The sequence below is a fragment of the Canis lupus genome, chromosome 7, assembly GCF_003254725.2.
Source record: "Canis lupus dingo isolate Sandy chromosome 7, ASM325472v2, whole genome shotgun sequence".
Lineage (NCBI taxonomy): Eukaryota > Metazoa > Chordata > Mammalia > Carnivora > Canidae > Canis > Canis lupus.
The window spans coordinates 20,254,509-20,268,570 of NC_064249.1; the positions used below are offsets into that span (position 1 = coordinate 20,254,509).

Consider the following 14,062-nt stretch of genomic DNA (forward strand, 5'->3'; position numbering starts at 1 on the left):
ACAACCCTGTGCTGAACTAAGTTAGGTACCTGCTAATTACTCTCATTATACTCATTACCTCTTTGAAGAGTAATTAGTAGCACTTATTTATAATAATCTCATTATGTTAATTGGGGGAGGGGTTCTCACTCACCTAACGTGGAACTCCATGAGGGCAAACACACAGTACTGGTCACTGGAATGGCGCCAGCTCCTAGCAGGGCACCAGTAATTATTGACAGGTTAGGTGATTCAAGGAATAAATGGATGAATGGCGTCTAAAACACAGTAGATACCCAAAAAATGTTCATGGAATTAATTAACAAGAAAGGGCTTATTTTCTAATTTCTTTATTACCAGACATAGGAAACTCTATGTAACATAAATCTTAAAGTAGACACTGCAAATTCCACTTACATCAATAAAGCTTACCTCTGTGACATCTGCAACAATTTACACACCAGTGTCACCAGCATAGTGTGGCTGTGACTGGTGCTTAAATCAAAATGTTCTCTTCTATTCTCTTTGTCAATTTATCTTTCACCTCTGGACCTTCGCACTTACCAGCATACCCACTTATAATATAGAGAGCTAAAGAGATGGCAATCCCTGTTCTAAAACACTGAATTTATTTCATTCACTCACTTCAAAAAAATTAAGTCTCTCTCACAGCTGTGGTAGCTCTTGCTGATCTCTGAATCAAGTTTGCTTCTTTTCCTTCAGAGCACTGACTAATGAACTTATCACCACGGGCAAACACCCCTATTCAATGTCTTTGCCTTTCATCATTAGCCACACAGACTCCAGCAAGTCCACCACCACCAGACATCTAGCTCTTCTATAAGCATGGAGGCACGGATTTAAAAAACTGAGAAGTTCAAGGAGGAAGCAGTAGCTTTGAGCAAGAGCTCCTTCAAATATGCCCAAGTGCTGGACAAGCTGAAAGTGGAGGGAGAGTGCAGCATCACCACTCACGTGTCCCTCCGACGGTCTGAGACTAGCAAACATTCTGTCACCACCACCAATGCTCCAGGCCCTGGGGACTTCATCAAGAATGTGATCACTGGACATCCAAGGCCAAGTGCACTGTGCTCATCATGGCAGCAGCATGCTCAAGTTCAAAACAGGCAGCTTCAAGAAAGGCAGACCCTCGAGCACACACCAGAGCCTAGACGTGGGGCCTGAAGAAGCTTGCGGCTCATTATGGCTGCCAACGAGAGGGGCTTTGCCAGGCCTACAGACAGCGCCATGCACTTCCAGATCATTAGGAAGTGAGCACCCACCTCAGGAAGCCTGGCTACAACCTGACCACCAGAGCCTCTGTGCCCAGTTCAGGCTGGTACAGCAACAATGTGCCCTGGCTGGATGGTCAGGAGGACAAATGAAATGTCACTGAGGTGACTCTGCTGGAAGTCTCTGGACTCTACTCTCCCATCCAGTCAACAAGATGTGTACAAGATCAGAGGTACTGGCACTGTGCCTAGAGGCCAGGTGGAACTGGCTTCCTGAAACCTGGGACGGTGGTCACCTTTGTCCCCACCAACCTCACCGGAGGTCAGGTCTGTGGAGGTGCACCACGAGGCCTGTTGGAGGCCCTGCTGGTGACAATGTGGACTTCAGCGGGAAGTATGCGTCGTGAAGGATGTGCCTCGTGCAGATGTGGCCAGAGACAGCAAGAATGATTGTTCCCATTGAGGCTGGCAGCGCCATGGCACAGGTGACAGTCTTAAAGCAGCCCAGGCAGATGGATGCTGGCATGCCCGAGCGCAGGACTGCCCTAAGGCTCACATCTCCTAAACTGTGGGGAAAAGACTGATCAGCTCTCAAGCAAGAGGCTGGAGGACGAGCCAAAGCCCTGGAGCCTGGTGATATGGCCACTGTGTACACGGTCCCCAGCAAGGCCATGTGTGTGGAGACCTTCTCTAGGCCGTTTCGCTGTGCAGGACATGAGACAAACGGTGGTCCTTGGAGTTATCAAGGCAGTAGATAAGAAGTCATCCCCTGCCAGCAAGGTCAATGGTAGTGAAGCATGTCCTCTGCAGTATCCTCAGCAATCTTCACTATAAAAATAACTTCACATCGTACATATTTACTGAGTAAGGTTAATAAAACTTAAATAGCTGGAAAAAAAAAATTAAAAGCCTCACCATTGCTAGGTGTCTCTAGGGACTCCTTTGAAGGGCTTCTCTGGTCTTCCTTTTCCTCAGAATTTTCCCTGGACTTTGACAGCCGTTTTCTTAGAGACGTCTTCTCTTCGCCCACCATTGTACTGTCTAGGAAGGAAGACATGAAAAGCTTTTGTTGGAGATGAAACTTTTCCCTTCTTCCCTTCTAGATTTCTGGGTTGATCTGGTAATCATACTGACATAAGACAGATTAACAGGAGAAAAAACACATTTAATTTCGTAAGAGAGACCATAAAAATAATGGGACATAAAGAAGTAACCAAAGCAGGCAATGCTATATCTTTTCAAACAAAGAAACAATATATGTGTGAAGACCTGCTAAGACAAAGGGGTTTAGACTTAGGGTAGTCAATTACTGAAGAAGTCATAAGTCTTGTTAAACAGCCTTCTTAGCCTGAAATTCCTTACGTCTGATGACAGGGGATGTCTTCTACCCGCCTGCTAGGGAGGGTATGTTTCACCTGGGAGATTTTCTACCTGTTTTCAGGAAGACAAAGGAGGCTCAGAGCGTCCTCCTTGCACTGGATGTTCTTAAGTAACTTTGATTCAAAATAATCAATATGACAAACTGGCACATTTTGGGGTGGCATATTTTGCTCCCCTTCACTTTCACTTTGCAGATGTGACTTAGGCAAATGTCACACTATCACCATATTTGAGGTGAAAAATGACATATTTTCTTCCTTTTGTTTTACCTTAATCTTATTTAAGCATTTTCTGAATACAACATACTATAACAAATTCAAAGAAATTATTCTTTATAAAATACCTGGTTTCTATGGTCCTTATCTAAACAAAGGTCCCATTCTTAAAGAACAGTTTAGTTGAACAAGACATAAGTATATAAAAAATTAAGAATTACATAACCAAAAAAAAAAAAAAAAAGAATTTTATAACAAGGGGCACCTGGGTGGTGCTGTCGGTTGAGCATATGCCTCTTGGTTTAAGCTCAGGTCATGATCTCAGATCCAAGAGATCAAGCCCCACATGGGGCTCCATGATCAGTATGGAGCAGCTGGAGACTCACTCTCCCTCTGCTACTCATGCATACTCTCTAATAAATAAATCTTTAAAAAAGAACTAGATAACAAAAGATAAGTACAAAAATGTCACAAGTAGAGTACAATTAACAGTCAAGTCAGTGGTAAAAACAATACCTGAAGTTTGGAAACAGAAGAGATCATGGGGAGACATAAAGGTATCACAGAAAAGAAGGTATTTGGAGTCCTGAATGATAAGAACAGAGCACCCACAGATGAGAACGCGTTTAAACAAGGTCCTTCCAAGCCCAAGAGGGGAAGGGGGAATGATCCGACTACTTTACTAGAGAATAGGAAAACAAGCTTTTGTTGAGTAGCTAAAAACTCAAGGACTCTCTTGGGTACTTTAAGTTTTCTCACCTAATCATTTATAACTGCAAAAAAGAGGTTATTAATCACAGTTCACATGTTAAAAAAAAAAATCAAGGCTCAAACAACTTACTGTCAATGCCCTCCACCCACACACCAGGAACATACCTACAGCTGAACAAGTTTAGTTTATTAGATCACATGCCAAGGGAAACAATGGGAATTTCAGAATATCAGAAATGACTTATTCAAGATTTGGGAATTGGCTAGATGAGTTTTTGGGAGAGTCCAGAGAAGCAGAGGTTTACTCTGGCCTGAGTGCAGCCAGAAAGTAGGAACAATTCTCTGACTGGGTAGATCAACAAATCTCTATAGGGAGGCTGAAGCTGTAACCAAAATAACAGCAACAGTCATTCACATTATAGCCTGTAGGGAGGGGTATTGGAGATTTTATGACTTGGACCATGTTCACGTTTTGTCTAGGTCAAGACATGAGTACGGCATGTTCCTGTTTTGGTCTTGATCCATCAGGTCTTGACGCTGATACTCAGTGCAATTGTTTGTGTTCAATGCAAGTACACCAAGACGACCCAGAGGCTAAGTGCCAGGCTAGCTCATGGCAACATCAAGGCCTAGCTGATACCAGCACAGCTCTGGGATGCCAAGGGCTGCTTTTCTTCTCTTGACAGTAACTTGCCCAAGACCACACAGGGCCAGATTTGAACTTGGGCTAGATCCAAACCACAAACACCATTAACTCTCTTAATTTTTTTTTTAAGTTGTTAACAGAGAAATGTGATGAGGGAAAAGACTAGAAAGGAGAGCTAGAGTTAAACTGAAAAGGCCTAAGAAAGGAGGACTTTTTTTCAGTTAGGCAGTGGTGAGCCATTCTAAGCATGGAAAAATATGATCACAGTCAAATTTTTGGCAGATTGATATGAACACACTACAAGGTTTACTTACTCCAAAGCAGTGTTTTATTATGTTTTCATTAGTCTGAAGCAAAAAGAAAAATAATGAAGTACTCACTACATTATTTTTAAAGCTACGTATTTTTCAATTCTATTATTATGGGCTTTCTAAATTTTTATGTTAAAATGTCCTTTCTAGTATGAAATGTAGTACACGGTGCATTTGATTGTTTCCTTAAGTATCACTGCTTAGCAATGTAACAATGAGTAATCTAGATCATTTCCCTTCTAATTTTTTCAGAAATCAAACAAATGAACCTTATTATGGAACAGCAAATGAATACCTCAAGTCAAAATGTTAGGAGACCAATAAGATTCAATTCAGAGGAACCTAGGAAAGAGGTCAGGGCAACTGATAAAAGTGCTTTGTGTAACAGTGACAGAGGAAGCCAGAAGAGCATTTAATTCTCCAACAGAAAAGATGAGAGGAGGACACCTGAGTCGAACAGTGGCTGAGCATCTGTCTTTGGCTCAGGGTGGGATCCCGGTCCCAGGATTGAGTTCCTCATCAGGCTCTTCCTGTGGGGTGTCTGCCTCTGCCTCTCTGTGTCTCTCATGAATAAATAAATAAAATCTTTTTTTTAATTTTTTTTATTTATTTATGATAGTCACACAGAGAGAGAGAGAGAGAGGCAGAGACAGAGGCAGAGGGAGAAGCAGGCTCCATGCACCAGGAGCCCGACGTGGGATTCGATCCCGGGTCTCTAGGATCGCGCCCTGGGCCAAAGGCAGGCGCTAAACCGCTGCGCCACCCAGGGATCCCAAATAAATAAAATCTTAAAAAAAAAAAACTAGGGGATGCCCTCCAAGTAAGACATCAGCAAGTAGAGATCAGGGAAGAAAACATAAAGATGCAAAAAGAACCAAGATGTTTCAAAAAAGGAAGGAACTGTACAGAGGGTAACTAGCAATTAAAAAGTAAGGACTGTACTTTTTGCATCTAAACAGAGATGTGATGGCGACTATACTTGTGCATGTTTATGTGCTTTATGTGTATTTTAATCTCAATATAATCTGTAAAGCAAATATGTTATTTCATTCCCCAATACAGTCTTTGGTTACCATGTCTTCCCAAATATTCCTTCCTGTCTCTAGAAAGCTCTTTCTCCCCTGCCCCTTATATAGCTAACCCTACTCAGCCTTCAAAGGGTCAGAATATCAGCAGCAGAAACAGCAGTAATAACAGCTTTGACTTAATGAGTAGTTACTGTGTGCCTGCCAGACACTGTACTGCTAAGTCCTTTGTTTTCAATCTTTACAACCATACGAAGACAGGTATTATCCTCATTTTACAGGTGAAAAAAATATAGTTTAGAGGGAATTTAACTTGCCCTGAATCATACAGTTCTCCAACAGCAGAACTAAGATCCAAAACCGGACCCAGGGATTCCATAGCCTAGGCTGTAATCACCAGACACCTTGAATGATCTCCTGTGCTAAGGTTTGATAGGGCATCATCTCTCACATCATCCCCCTCTGCGGCCCCATTGCACTCTGTACATCCCATTACACCACTACACTCAGTAACACCGTCTGCCTCTAAAACGAAGCATAAGGTTCCCCAAGACAAGAACAATATATTTTCTCTTTGAAACCCTCAAATCTAGTAGGGGAGTAGCTGAAACATGATAGGCATGCATTAATACAGACCTATCAGTTAATACAACCAATTTTCTAACAGAGTTCTCTCACATAGAGAATCAGGAGGCAAACATAAGCTGGGAGGATGACAACGAACACCATCTTTACTGTTAACAGTACATACATCCTACTCAACAAGATCTATGACAAGTGTTCTTAATCAGGGGTGGGGAGGGTCCCCTAGACTTCTAAGGGTATGCAAAAACTTCAAATATTTCAATAATTTAAATAATTATACATTTTATCACATAAAGCAACTTGTACAGGCTGACTAAAACACTGTTACTTTTGGCTCTGAGACTAAATCTTGTTGATTATTTTATGTTGATTAACGGGGCGCCTGGGTGGCTCAGTCAGTTAAGCGTTTGACGCTTGGTCTCAGCTCAGGTCTTGATCTCAGAGTTGTGAGTTCAGGCCCCACCCTGAGCTTCATGTTAGGAGTGGAGCCTACTTTTAAAAAGGTGAAAAAAAGGGCAGCCCCGGTGGCGCAGCGGTTTAGTGCCGCCTGCAGCCCAGGGCATGATCCTGGAGACCCTGGATGGAGTCCCACGTCGGGCTCTCTGTATGATGCCTGCTTCTCCCTCTGCCTGTGTCTCTGCCTCTCTCTCTCTCTCTCTCTGTCTCTATGAATAAATGAATAAAATCTTTAAAAAAAAAAAAGTGAAAAAAATACTTCATAAAACAAGTTTGACGAATAGATGCTATTTAACAAGCAAAGAAAAAAAAAACAAACAAACAAAAAATTAAGCCTGGGTACCCCAGAGAATAATGAAAACATTAAAGTTCTTGGTTATGAGACCAGGAGCCAACAACCCAGTCTAGACAAGAAAGCCTTACTTCAAAAGCCAAAACACCAGTACTGAGTCTGCACAATTACACTGCCATAGCTTAAAGCTACTTATTTTAGAAGTGAGCCAAAGAAGAAAATGTTAACTCTACACAACAAAATCTTTGTGTCATAGTCCATACTAACTTCTTTGGCCTCAATTTCCTCTATTTAGCAGGAAATGAGAACTGCAAGGGCACAGGATTGGTTAGCTAAACACTAAGAGATAGTTTACACCCCTGCTCAATCACATCACCGTGTCCTCAGTAAATCCTCCAACCTTCTGAATCTGTTTCCTCATCTAGAACATGGAGATAAATACAATGACACCGAGCTGTAACAATAGAAGACAATATACACGGAAGTGCCATTATTATTTACAACCAAGATTGCAAAATTAACCAAGTAATCTGATACCTACATATCTACCTCCCATATGCTATAAATGACAGTCAAACATTAAGCCATATCATCCCTCAAATTCTAGGGTTTGCTTTTATGAAGTACTAGAGGGGGGTAAATAAAGGGCCATATTTATATACTTTTTCAAATGCAATTCAAATACCACGTGGCTTCCAAGAAAATATTAGCAAGTTTTATTATTATTATACATACAGACATTAGGAAAGACAAATGGCTAAAAATGGCTCACCTTGGGGCACCTGAGTGGCACAGTTGGTTAAGAATCTGATTCTTGGTTTCAGCTTAGGTCAGGATCTCAGGGTTGTGAAATCAAACCCTGCATTAGATTCTGCAGTCAGTACAGAATCTACTTGGGGTTCTCTCTCCCTCTCCCTCTCCTCCTCCGCCCTGTCCTCCCCCCCACCTCGTAAATAAATCTTTAAAAAAAAAATGGGGGATCCCTGGGTGGCGCAGCGGTTTGGCGCCTGCCTTTGGCCCAGGGCGCGATCCTGGAGACCTGGGATCGAATCCCACATCGGGCATCCCGGTGCATGGAGCCTGCTTCTCCCTCTTCTCTGCCTCTCTCTCTCTCTCTCTCTACCATAAATAAATGAAAATTAAAAAAAAAAAAAAAAAAAAAAAAAAGTTTAAAAAATAAAAAAATAAAAAAATAAAAAAAAAATGGCTCACCTCATTTTGATCAAATCCTCTGATCATGTAAATCATAAGATTATGAGGGAACATCTGAATCTCACTCCCCCTCGGTCGCTACCACTAACTTTTCCATGTTTCTTTACCTTCAACATCCATGTACAAAGATCCATCCAATACCCTGGCCTCCCAGCTCCCTGACTTCCCGTCTCCAACAAGCTTTTCTTATGTTCCTTCCCCTAGAACTTACTGTTAACCAACAACTGTACCATGTCCATAATTCTGGTTTCCAGCAACTGAACTACTAATGTTCCCACCAATGCCATTCTTCTCACGGTCCTATCCATCTCAATGGGACTAGCAGTCACTCTGCCCAGATTTTAAACAAAACCTAGGAGTCATCCTTAATTCTCTACTTCCCCTTATCCCATCCAACAGCAAGTCCATTTTACTCTGCCTTCAAAATAAATCCCCACTTCTGATGTATTCTCACCACACCCACCACCTTTACCAGAGTCTAAACCGTGGTCCCCTCTCTGTAGTAACCTAACTGGTCCGTCTTCATTTTCTCCCTTCTGCTCTATTTTTTAACACAGCACCAAATAATCAGAAAAATTAAGAATTGTTAGCCAGTTCCCTTTATTGGGAACTATTTGCTCTACTCTCTGATAAGAGCTTTGTGTACATTTGTGTACATTCCCTCCTTTAATCCTAACAATAACCCTATGAGGTAGGTAATCCTGTTGGCATTTTCAAACAGAAAAACGCAGTGACTGCCAAAGGCATAACTCTAGATGACAGGAGAGAAAGAAAACTTTAAAAGTAGGAATCAGGGGCACCTGGGTGGCGGCTCAGTGGTTGACCATCTGCCTTCGGCTCAGGGCATGATCCCGGGGCTCTGGGATCGAGTCCCACATCAAGCTCTATGAGGGAAGCCTGCTTCTCCCTCTGTCTGTGTCTCTACCTCTGTCTCTCTCATGAATAAATAAAACCTTTTAAAAAACACTTTAAATATATACATAAAAAAACAAGAGAATGACTTAATATTTGTCTTTTAATAAGACAATGTAGAGGATGAGGGACTGTCAAAAAGAACAATAAGCAAACACATAAAAAAGATAAAGGTGAGAAATAAGCCTCAAATGGCATGCAATTTTTTTTTCTTAAACATTTTATTTGAGAAAGAGAGAGCACAAAAGAGAGCACGAGCGGGGTGGGGAAGAGGCAAATGAAAAAGCAGGTTCCCCAATGAGCAGGGAACCCAACTTGGGACCTATTCCAGGACCCTGGGCTCATGACCTGAGCAGAAAGCAGATACTTAACCAAATGAGCCACCCAGGCACCTTGCATGTGATTATTTTATTACTATATAAACAAATGATCTCACAAAAAAATCAGAGATAAGATAAATGTACAAGCATCAAGGTGATATTTATGATATGATATCCAGGTGGCTACAGCCAGAAGGCATCCAGAAATAGAGATCCAGAGTTTCCTAACTCAGCTGACTAAGGTCACGGGTGTGCCATTAAGCTAAGAAATTACAGAAGAGAAAGGAGTAGGTAAGTTCAGTATGATATGCCTGTAGGTCAGCCAAATGATGAAAAGGCAGACAGATGAACATACAAGCCTGGACTAGAGACAAAGATCTGGATTCATGAGTGGGAGCAGCTAAGACCAAGACACAGGAAGGAAATCTCCCAGGCAGAGACCATAGGAAACAATAAAGCTAATATTTACCTAGTACTTACTATGACTCATTCAATTCTCACAACTACCTATGCAGGAGATACTATTTTCCTATTTCACAGGTTAAGTCATTTTCCCAATATTACAAGGCACTTAAAGAATAGTGGGGGGGGGGGGGGGGAACAAGGCCTAGGAGAGATTAGAGGAGGACCAGAGCAAGCAATGTTAGAAATCCAGTTAAAAGATTCAAGAAGGGTGCCTGGTTGGTTCAGTCTGTCAAGGGTCCAGAAGGACTCCCTGCTTAGCGGGGAGCCTGCTTCTCCTTCTCCCCCCTACTCATGCTCTCACTCTCTAATAAAGAAATAAAAATCTATATTAAAAAAAAAAAAGACTCAAAAGTAATCTGATCAATATCATGGAAAATTCAAGTAAGACCAAAAAAAAAAAAAAAAACAGAAATTAAAAAAGGAGGGAGGGACCTAGGGTATTTCACAATTTGGGGACATTAATAGCTAAAATTTGTACAATTTGTTCAGGAAGGAGGAGAAAGAAATATATTGGATTGGGTTGCAAAATGAGTTGAGTAAGTAAAAACAGTGATCATAAGACTAGTCTCTCAAGAGGTCCAGCAACAAAGGAACCAGGAACTAATGTTTACTAAGCCAGTAACATTTACGGTGCTGGACAGCAGGGCAGGTGCACCACATATCTCATTTAATATTTGCATTTTAAAAGAGGCAAAAGATTTGGAAACGCTATGAAGCCTGTTCAAAGTCACATGGCCATCTTAAAAAAAAAATTTAAAAAAAAAATAAAAAAAAGGGATCCCTGGGTGGCGCAGCGGTTTGGCGCCTGCCTTTGGCCCAGGGCGCGATCCTGGAGACCCGGGATCGAGTCCCACATCGGGCTCCCGGTGCATGGAGCCTGCTTCTCCCTCTGCCTGTGTCTCTGCCTCTCTCTCTCTCTCTCTGTGACTATCATGAATAAATAAATAAAATCTTAAAAAAAAAATAAAAAAAATAAAAAAACAAAGTCACATGGCCACTAAGTTGCAATGGAAATATTTACACTCAAGGTGACAAAAAGCAGACCAGAGAGCTATTTTAAAGTACAATACAGATTGGGCAACTATTTCTTAAGAATCCAATCTGTGCATTGGTTTTGTAATGTTCAGTGTGATAGTATCTAATTTGCCTTCAGAAACCAACACAAAAATTGACTTGAGAAACAAATGAACCCTGTTCGGAAGAATGTCAACTTTAGCCTACCTGCAGTGTTCCTATTTAAAAAGCTTTCAAAAGAACCTATAACTCGGGCAGCCCGAGTGGCTCAGCGGTTTAGCATCACCTTCAGCCCAGGGCCTGATCCTGGAGACCCAGGATCCAGTCCCATGTCAGGCTCCCCGCATGGATCCTGCTTCTCCCTCTGCCTGTGTCTCTGCCTCTCTAGGTCTCTCATAAATAAATAAAATCTTAAAAAAATAAAAATAAAAACAGAACTCTATAAAACGAGTAACCAACTTACTCTCAGTGACCAACTTTGCTAAGTCCCCCTCACATTCAGTGGAGGAAAAGAAGAGCAGCAGATAAACTTACAATTCAAAAGATAGTTTCTCCCCGCTCCCTTCCAAGCAAAGATGTACTCTAGAACAACCCTATAGGGATGCTTAAGTGAACTCAGAGGTTGAGCGTCTGCCTTTGGCTCAGAGAGTGGTATGGGGATCCAATCTTGCATCGGGCTCCTGCTTCTCCCTCTGCCTGTCTCTGCCTCTCTGTGTCTCTCATGAATAAATACGTAAGGTCATTTAAAAAAAAAAAAAAAAAAAGAGGGATGCTTGGGTGGCTCAGTGGTTGAGCATCTGCCTTCAGCTCAGGGCGTGATCCTGGAGTCCCAGGATCGAGTCCCACATGGGGCTCCCTGAGGGGTGCCCACTTGGAGAGAAAGAGAAAGAAAGGGAGAGAGAAAAGGAAAAGAAAGAAGAAAAGAAAAGAAAACTGAAAGGAAAGGAAAGGAAAGGAAAGGAAAGGAAAGGAAAGGAAAGGAAAGGAAAGGAAAGGAAAGGAAAGAAAGGAAAAGAAAAAGAAAAGAAAAGAAAAAGGGAGGAACAACCCCACAACACTTATATATCATTGAGTCATTAAGTCAATTAGCTAAAGAATTCAAATTCTCATTCACATTTATATGGTCAATATAATCATCATTTATCCTATGTGATTAAAAAAAAAGTTAACTGGCCTTTGTTAAAAACTTTTTCCATTTCCCTCCCAAAAGGAACAGGCAGGCACTCTTTCCTAGTTAACATTTCCATTCAAAAAAGTTCCTTCCTCTGTTCTCCAGCTCCTGCGTTCTGCTGTGCCAGGTGTTAGGCCAGACTCTGGTAATCAAGTTATAGGCAGGATGCACTGGCCCAGCTTCATGAAATGTACACTACACGCCAAAAGAAACAAAGCATCTAAGTGACAAACTTATTACAACTGATGATAAACTGCTGCTAGGGAAAATAGAGTTCTAGGAGGGCTTAACAGAGATACAGATTGGGTCTCCGTTAGTGATATTTGAGGCATGTGTTGGATTTGGGGAAAGGGGAGAATGGTGTACTAGAGGTGGAGGAAATCCCTTAAGACCACGAGAGTGAGTAAAGAGCCTTTCTTAGAACAAAAAAAATAAAACCAACGTGGTTTGAGCCTAGAGACCCGGGAGGAAAGTGGCCCAAAATGAAATGAAGGAGAGTGGCTCTTTATTCTCCAAGAATGTGAAATGTCTGAGGTTTCTAAACATGTGAGGCACTGAGACACGTGCGTTTTAAAACGATTACTCTTGAATGTATCAGAGCTCCTCCCCGAAGCCATTCCCTCCTCTAGACAACACACAAACTTCCCTAACAAGTCATTCGTGGATATCACCCACGTAAAGGGGGGGAGGGGGGCAGGGAGGGACCCGCTTCAAGCTGAATTCTGTGTCAAAGGCAGGTATTCCGGGGGAAAAAAAAAAAAAAAGAGTAGTTTCAACGGTGGCAGCGACTTAGAAAGTGACCGGTGAACTTCATCTATACAGAAACACGAAAAAAAAAAAGAGCGTTTAAAGTCGTTTCTCGGTTACAAATAACTTCTAAATACACGTATCAGAGAAACCGGGTGGCTATGAATATGTAGCAGCGGCAGGAAAGTAGAGCCATCATATTCGAAGATAAAATAGGAGCTTGATGGGAGGCTCTGGTGCCCAGCCAGAGGGGGACAGCGAGGTCTTCAGGTGCCAGCTACCTGCCCCTTCGCACACTTGGTCGTTCCTCAATCAATCCCCGGTTGCCTGAGCGCATGCTTTGGTTTCGCTTTTTAAAGAAGAAAACGTCTTGTAATTTGGAACTTCTGGAAGCACCCGCTGGAGAGATGCCACGGGATCTGGGGGGCCGCGGACCAAACCCCCGCGGTTTAAAGGGCGGCCAGCCTCGAGGGCGCCCCACGCTAACTTTCCCGCCCTCCCCCTCCCCGTAACCGCCCGGGACTCGCGGGGCCTCCCCCCGACCCAGGGCAAGGCAAGGCCGGGCCGGCCGGGCCGGAGGGGCAGCCTCCGCTTCTTTCCCCTTCCGCTCCGGCCGGGGCGGGAGGGCGCAGGCTGCCGGCGAGGAGGGGGTCGGGGCGCACGGGCATTACCTGGGGCCGGAGCGCGACGGCGGGGGCCTCGGCGGGGAGGGCAAAGCCGGGGGGCGCTCCCGGCGCGGCCGGCGGGGGGGGACGCTGGGCGGCGGGAGGCTCGCCGGGCGCCCAAGGCCAGCGACGCAGCCGGCCCCGCCGCGGGCGAAGATAAAGCGCCGCGCTCGCCGGCCCCTCCGCCCCCGGCCTCGCAGCCCGCTACGCAGCGTCACGCGCACGGCCGGCGCCGGCTCGGGACTTCATTGGCCGCGCCGCCGCCAGGCTCCGCCCACCGCCCGCGGCCGCCCCGCCCCTTTCCGGCCCGCGGGGGCTCGGCGAGGCGAGCGCGCACCTGGCCCCCGGCGCCCGGAGCGCGGCGCCACCCGCTCGCCCCCGCAGCCCGCTTTCCGCCGTGCGCCGGCGATCCCGTGAGCGCGCGGGAGGAGACGGAAACTTCCTGCAAGTCCGGTAGCCCCGGGCCCGGGCGAGTGTGTGGCGCCGCCTCCGGAGACTCGCCAAGCCGCCCCCCAGAGCCCTGGATCTCGGAAGTTTGCACGGACCCTCTGAGGACCAGAACTGAGGCACTAGGCAGCGGCCTGCGTCAGGGGATGCTTTAATGCCTGTGCCCTTCGGCGCACGCGGACTGGATAAGGAGACGGCAGAAGGATGGGGCAATTAAGAAATGTAAAAGGAGGCTTCGTAATCAAAGGAAAAATAATGGTGCAGAGGGATTCAGGAC

General features: G+C 44.3%; 2 protein-coding genes across 7 annotated transcripts in view; one reads left to right on the plus strand and one right to left on the minus strand.

Annotated features, from left to right (window-relative positions):
* SOAT1 (sterol O-acyltransferase 1) overlaps positions 1-13,546 on the minus strand; it is a 74,458-nt gene extending 60,912 nt beyond the window's left edge. Inside the window, exons 1-3 of one of the 6 annotated variants that reach the window (XM_025430150.3) lie at positions 13,345-13,546; positions 2,127-2,252; positions 134-193 (exon numbers count right to left, since the gene is read on the minus strand). In XM_025430150.3, the coding sequence (XP_025285935.1) occupies positions 134-193; positions 2,127-2,244 (178 nt within the window). In that variant the 5' untranslated portion in view covers positions 2,245-2,252; positions 13,345-13,546. Of the gene's footprint in view, positions 1-133; positions 258-2,126; positions 2,255-13,344 lie in introns of those variants that run through there. The other 5 variants (XM_025430151.3, XM_035718809.2, XM_025430152.3 and 2 more) reach the window with 5 other exon arrangements.
* Positions 12,897-13,940, plus strand: LOC125755492 (translation initiation factor IF-2-like). Its single transcript, XM_049112972.1, has 2 exons — positions 12,897-12,943; positions 13,067-13,940. Exons 1-2 carry the CDS (start codon positions 12,897-12,899, stop codon positions 13,938-13,940), a joined length of 921 nt encoding a protein of 306 aa, XP_048968929.1.
* The last annotated feature ends 122 nt before the right edge of the window (positions 13,941-14,062 follow it).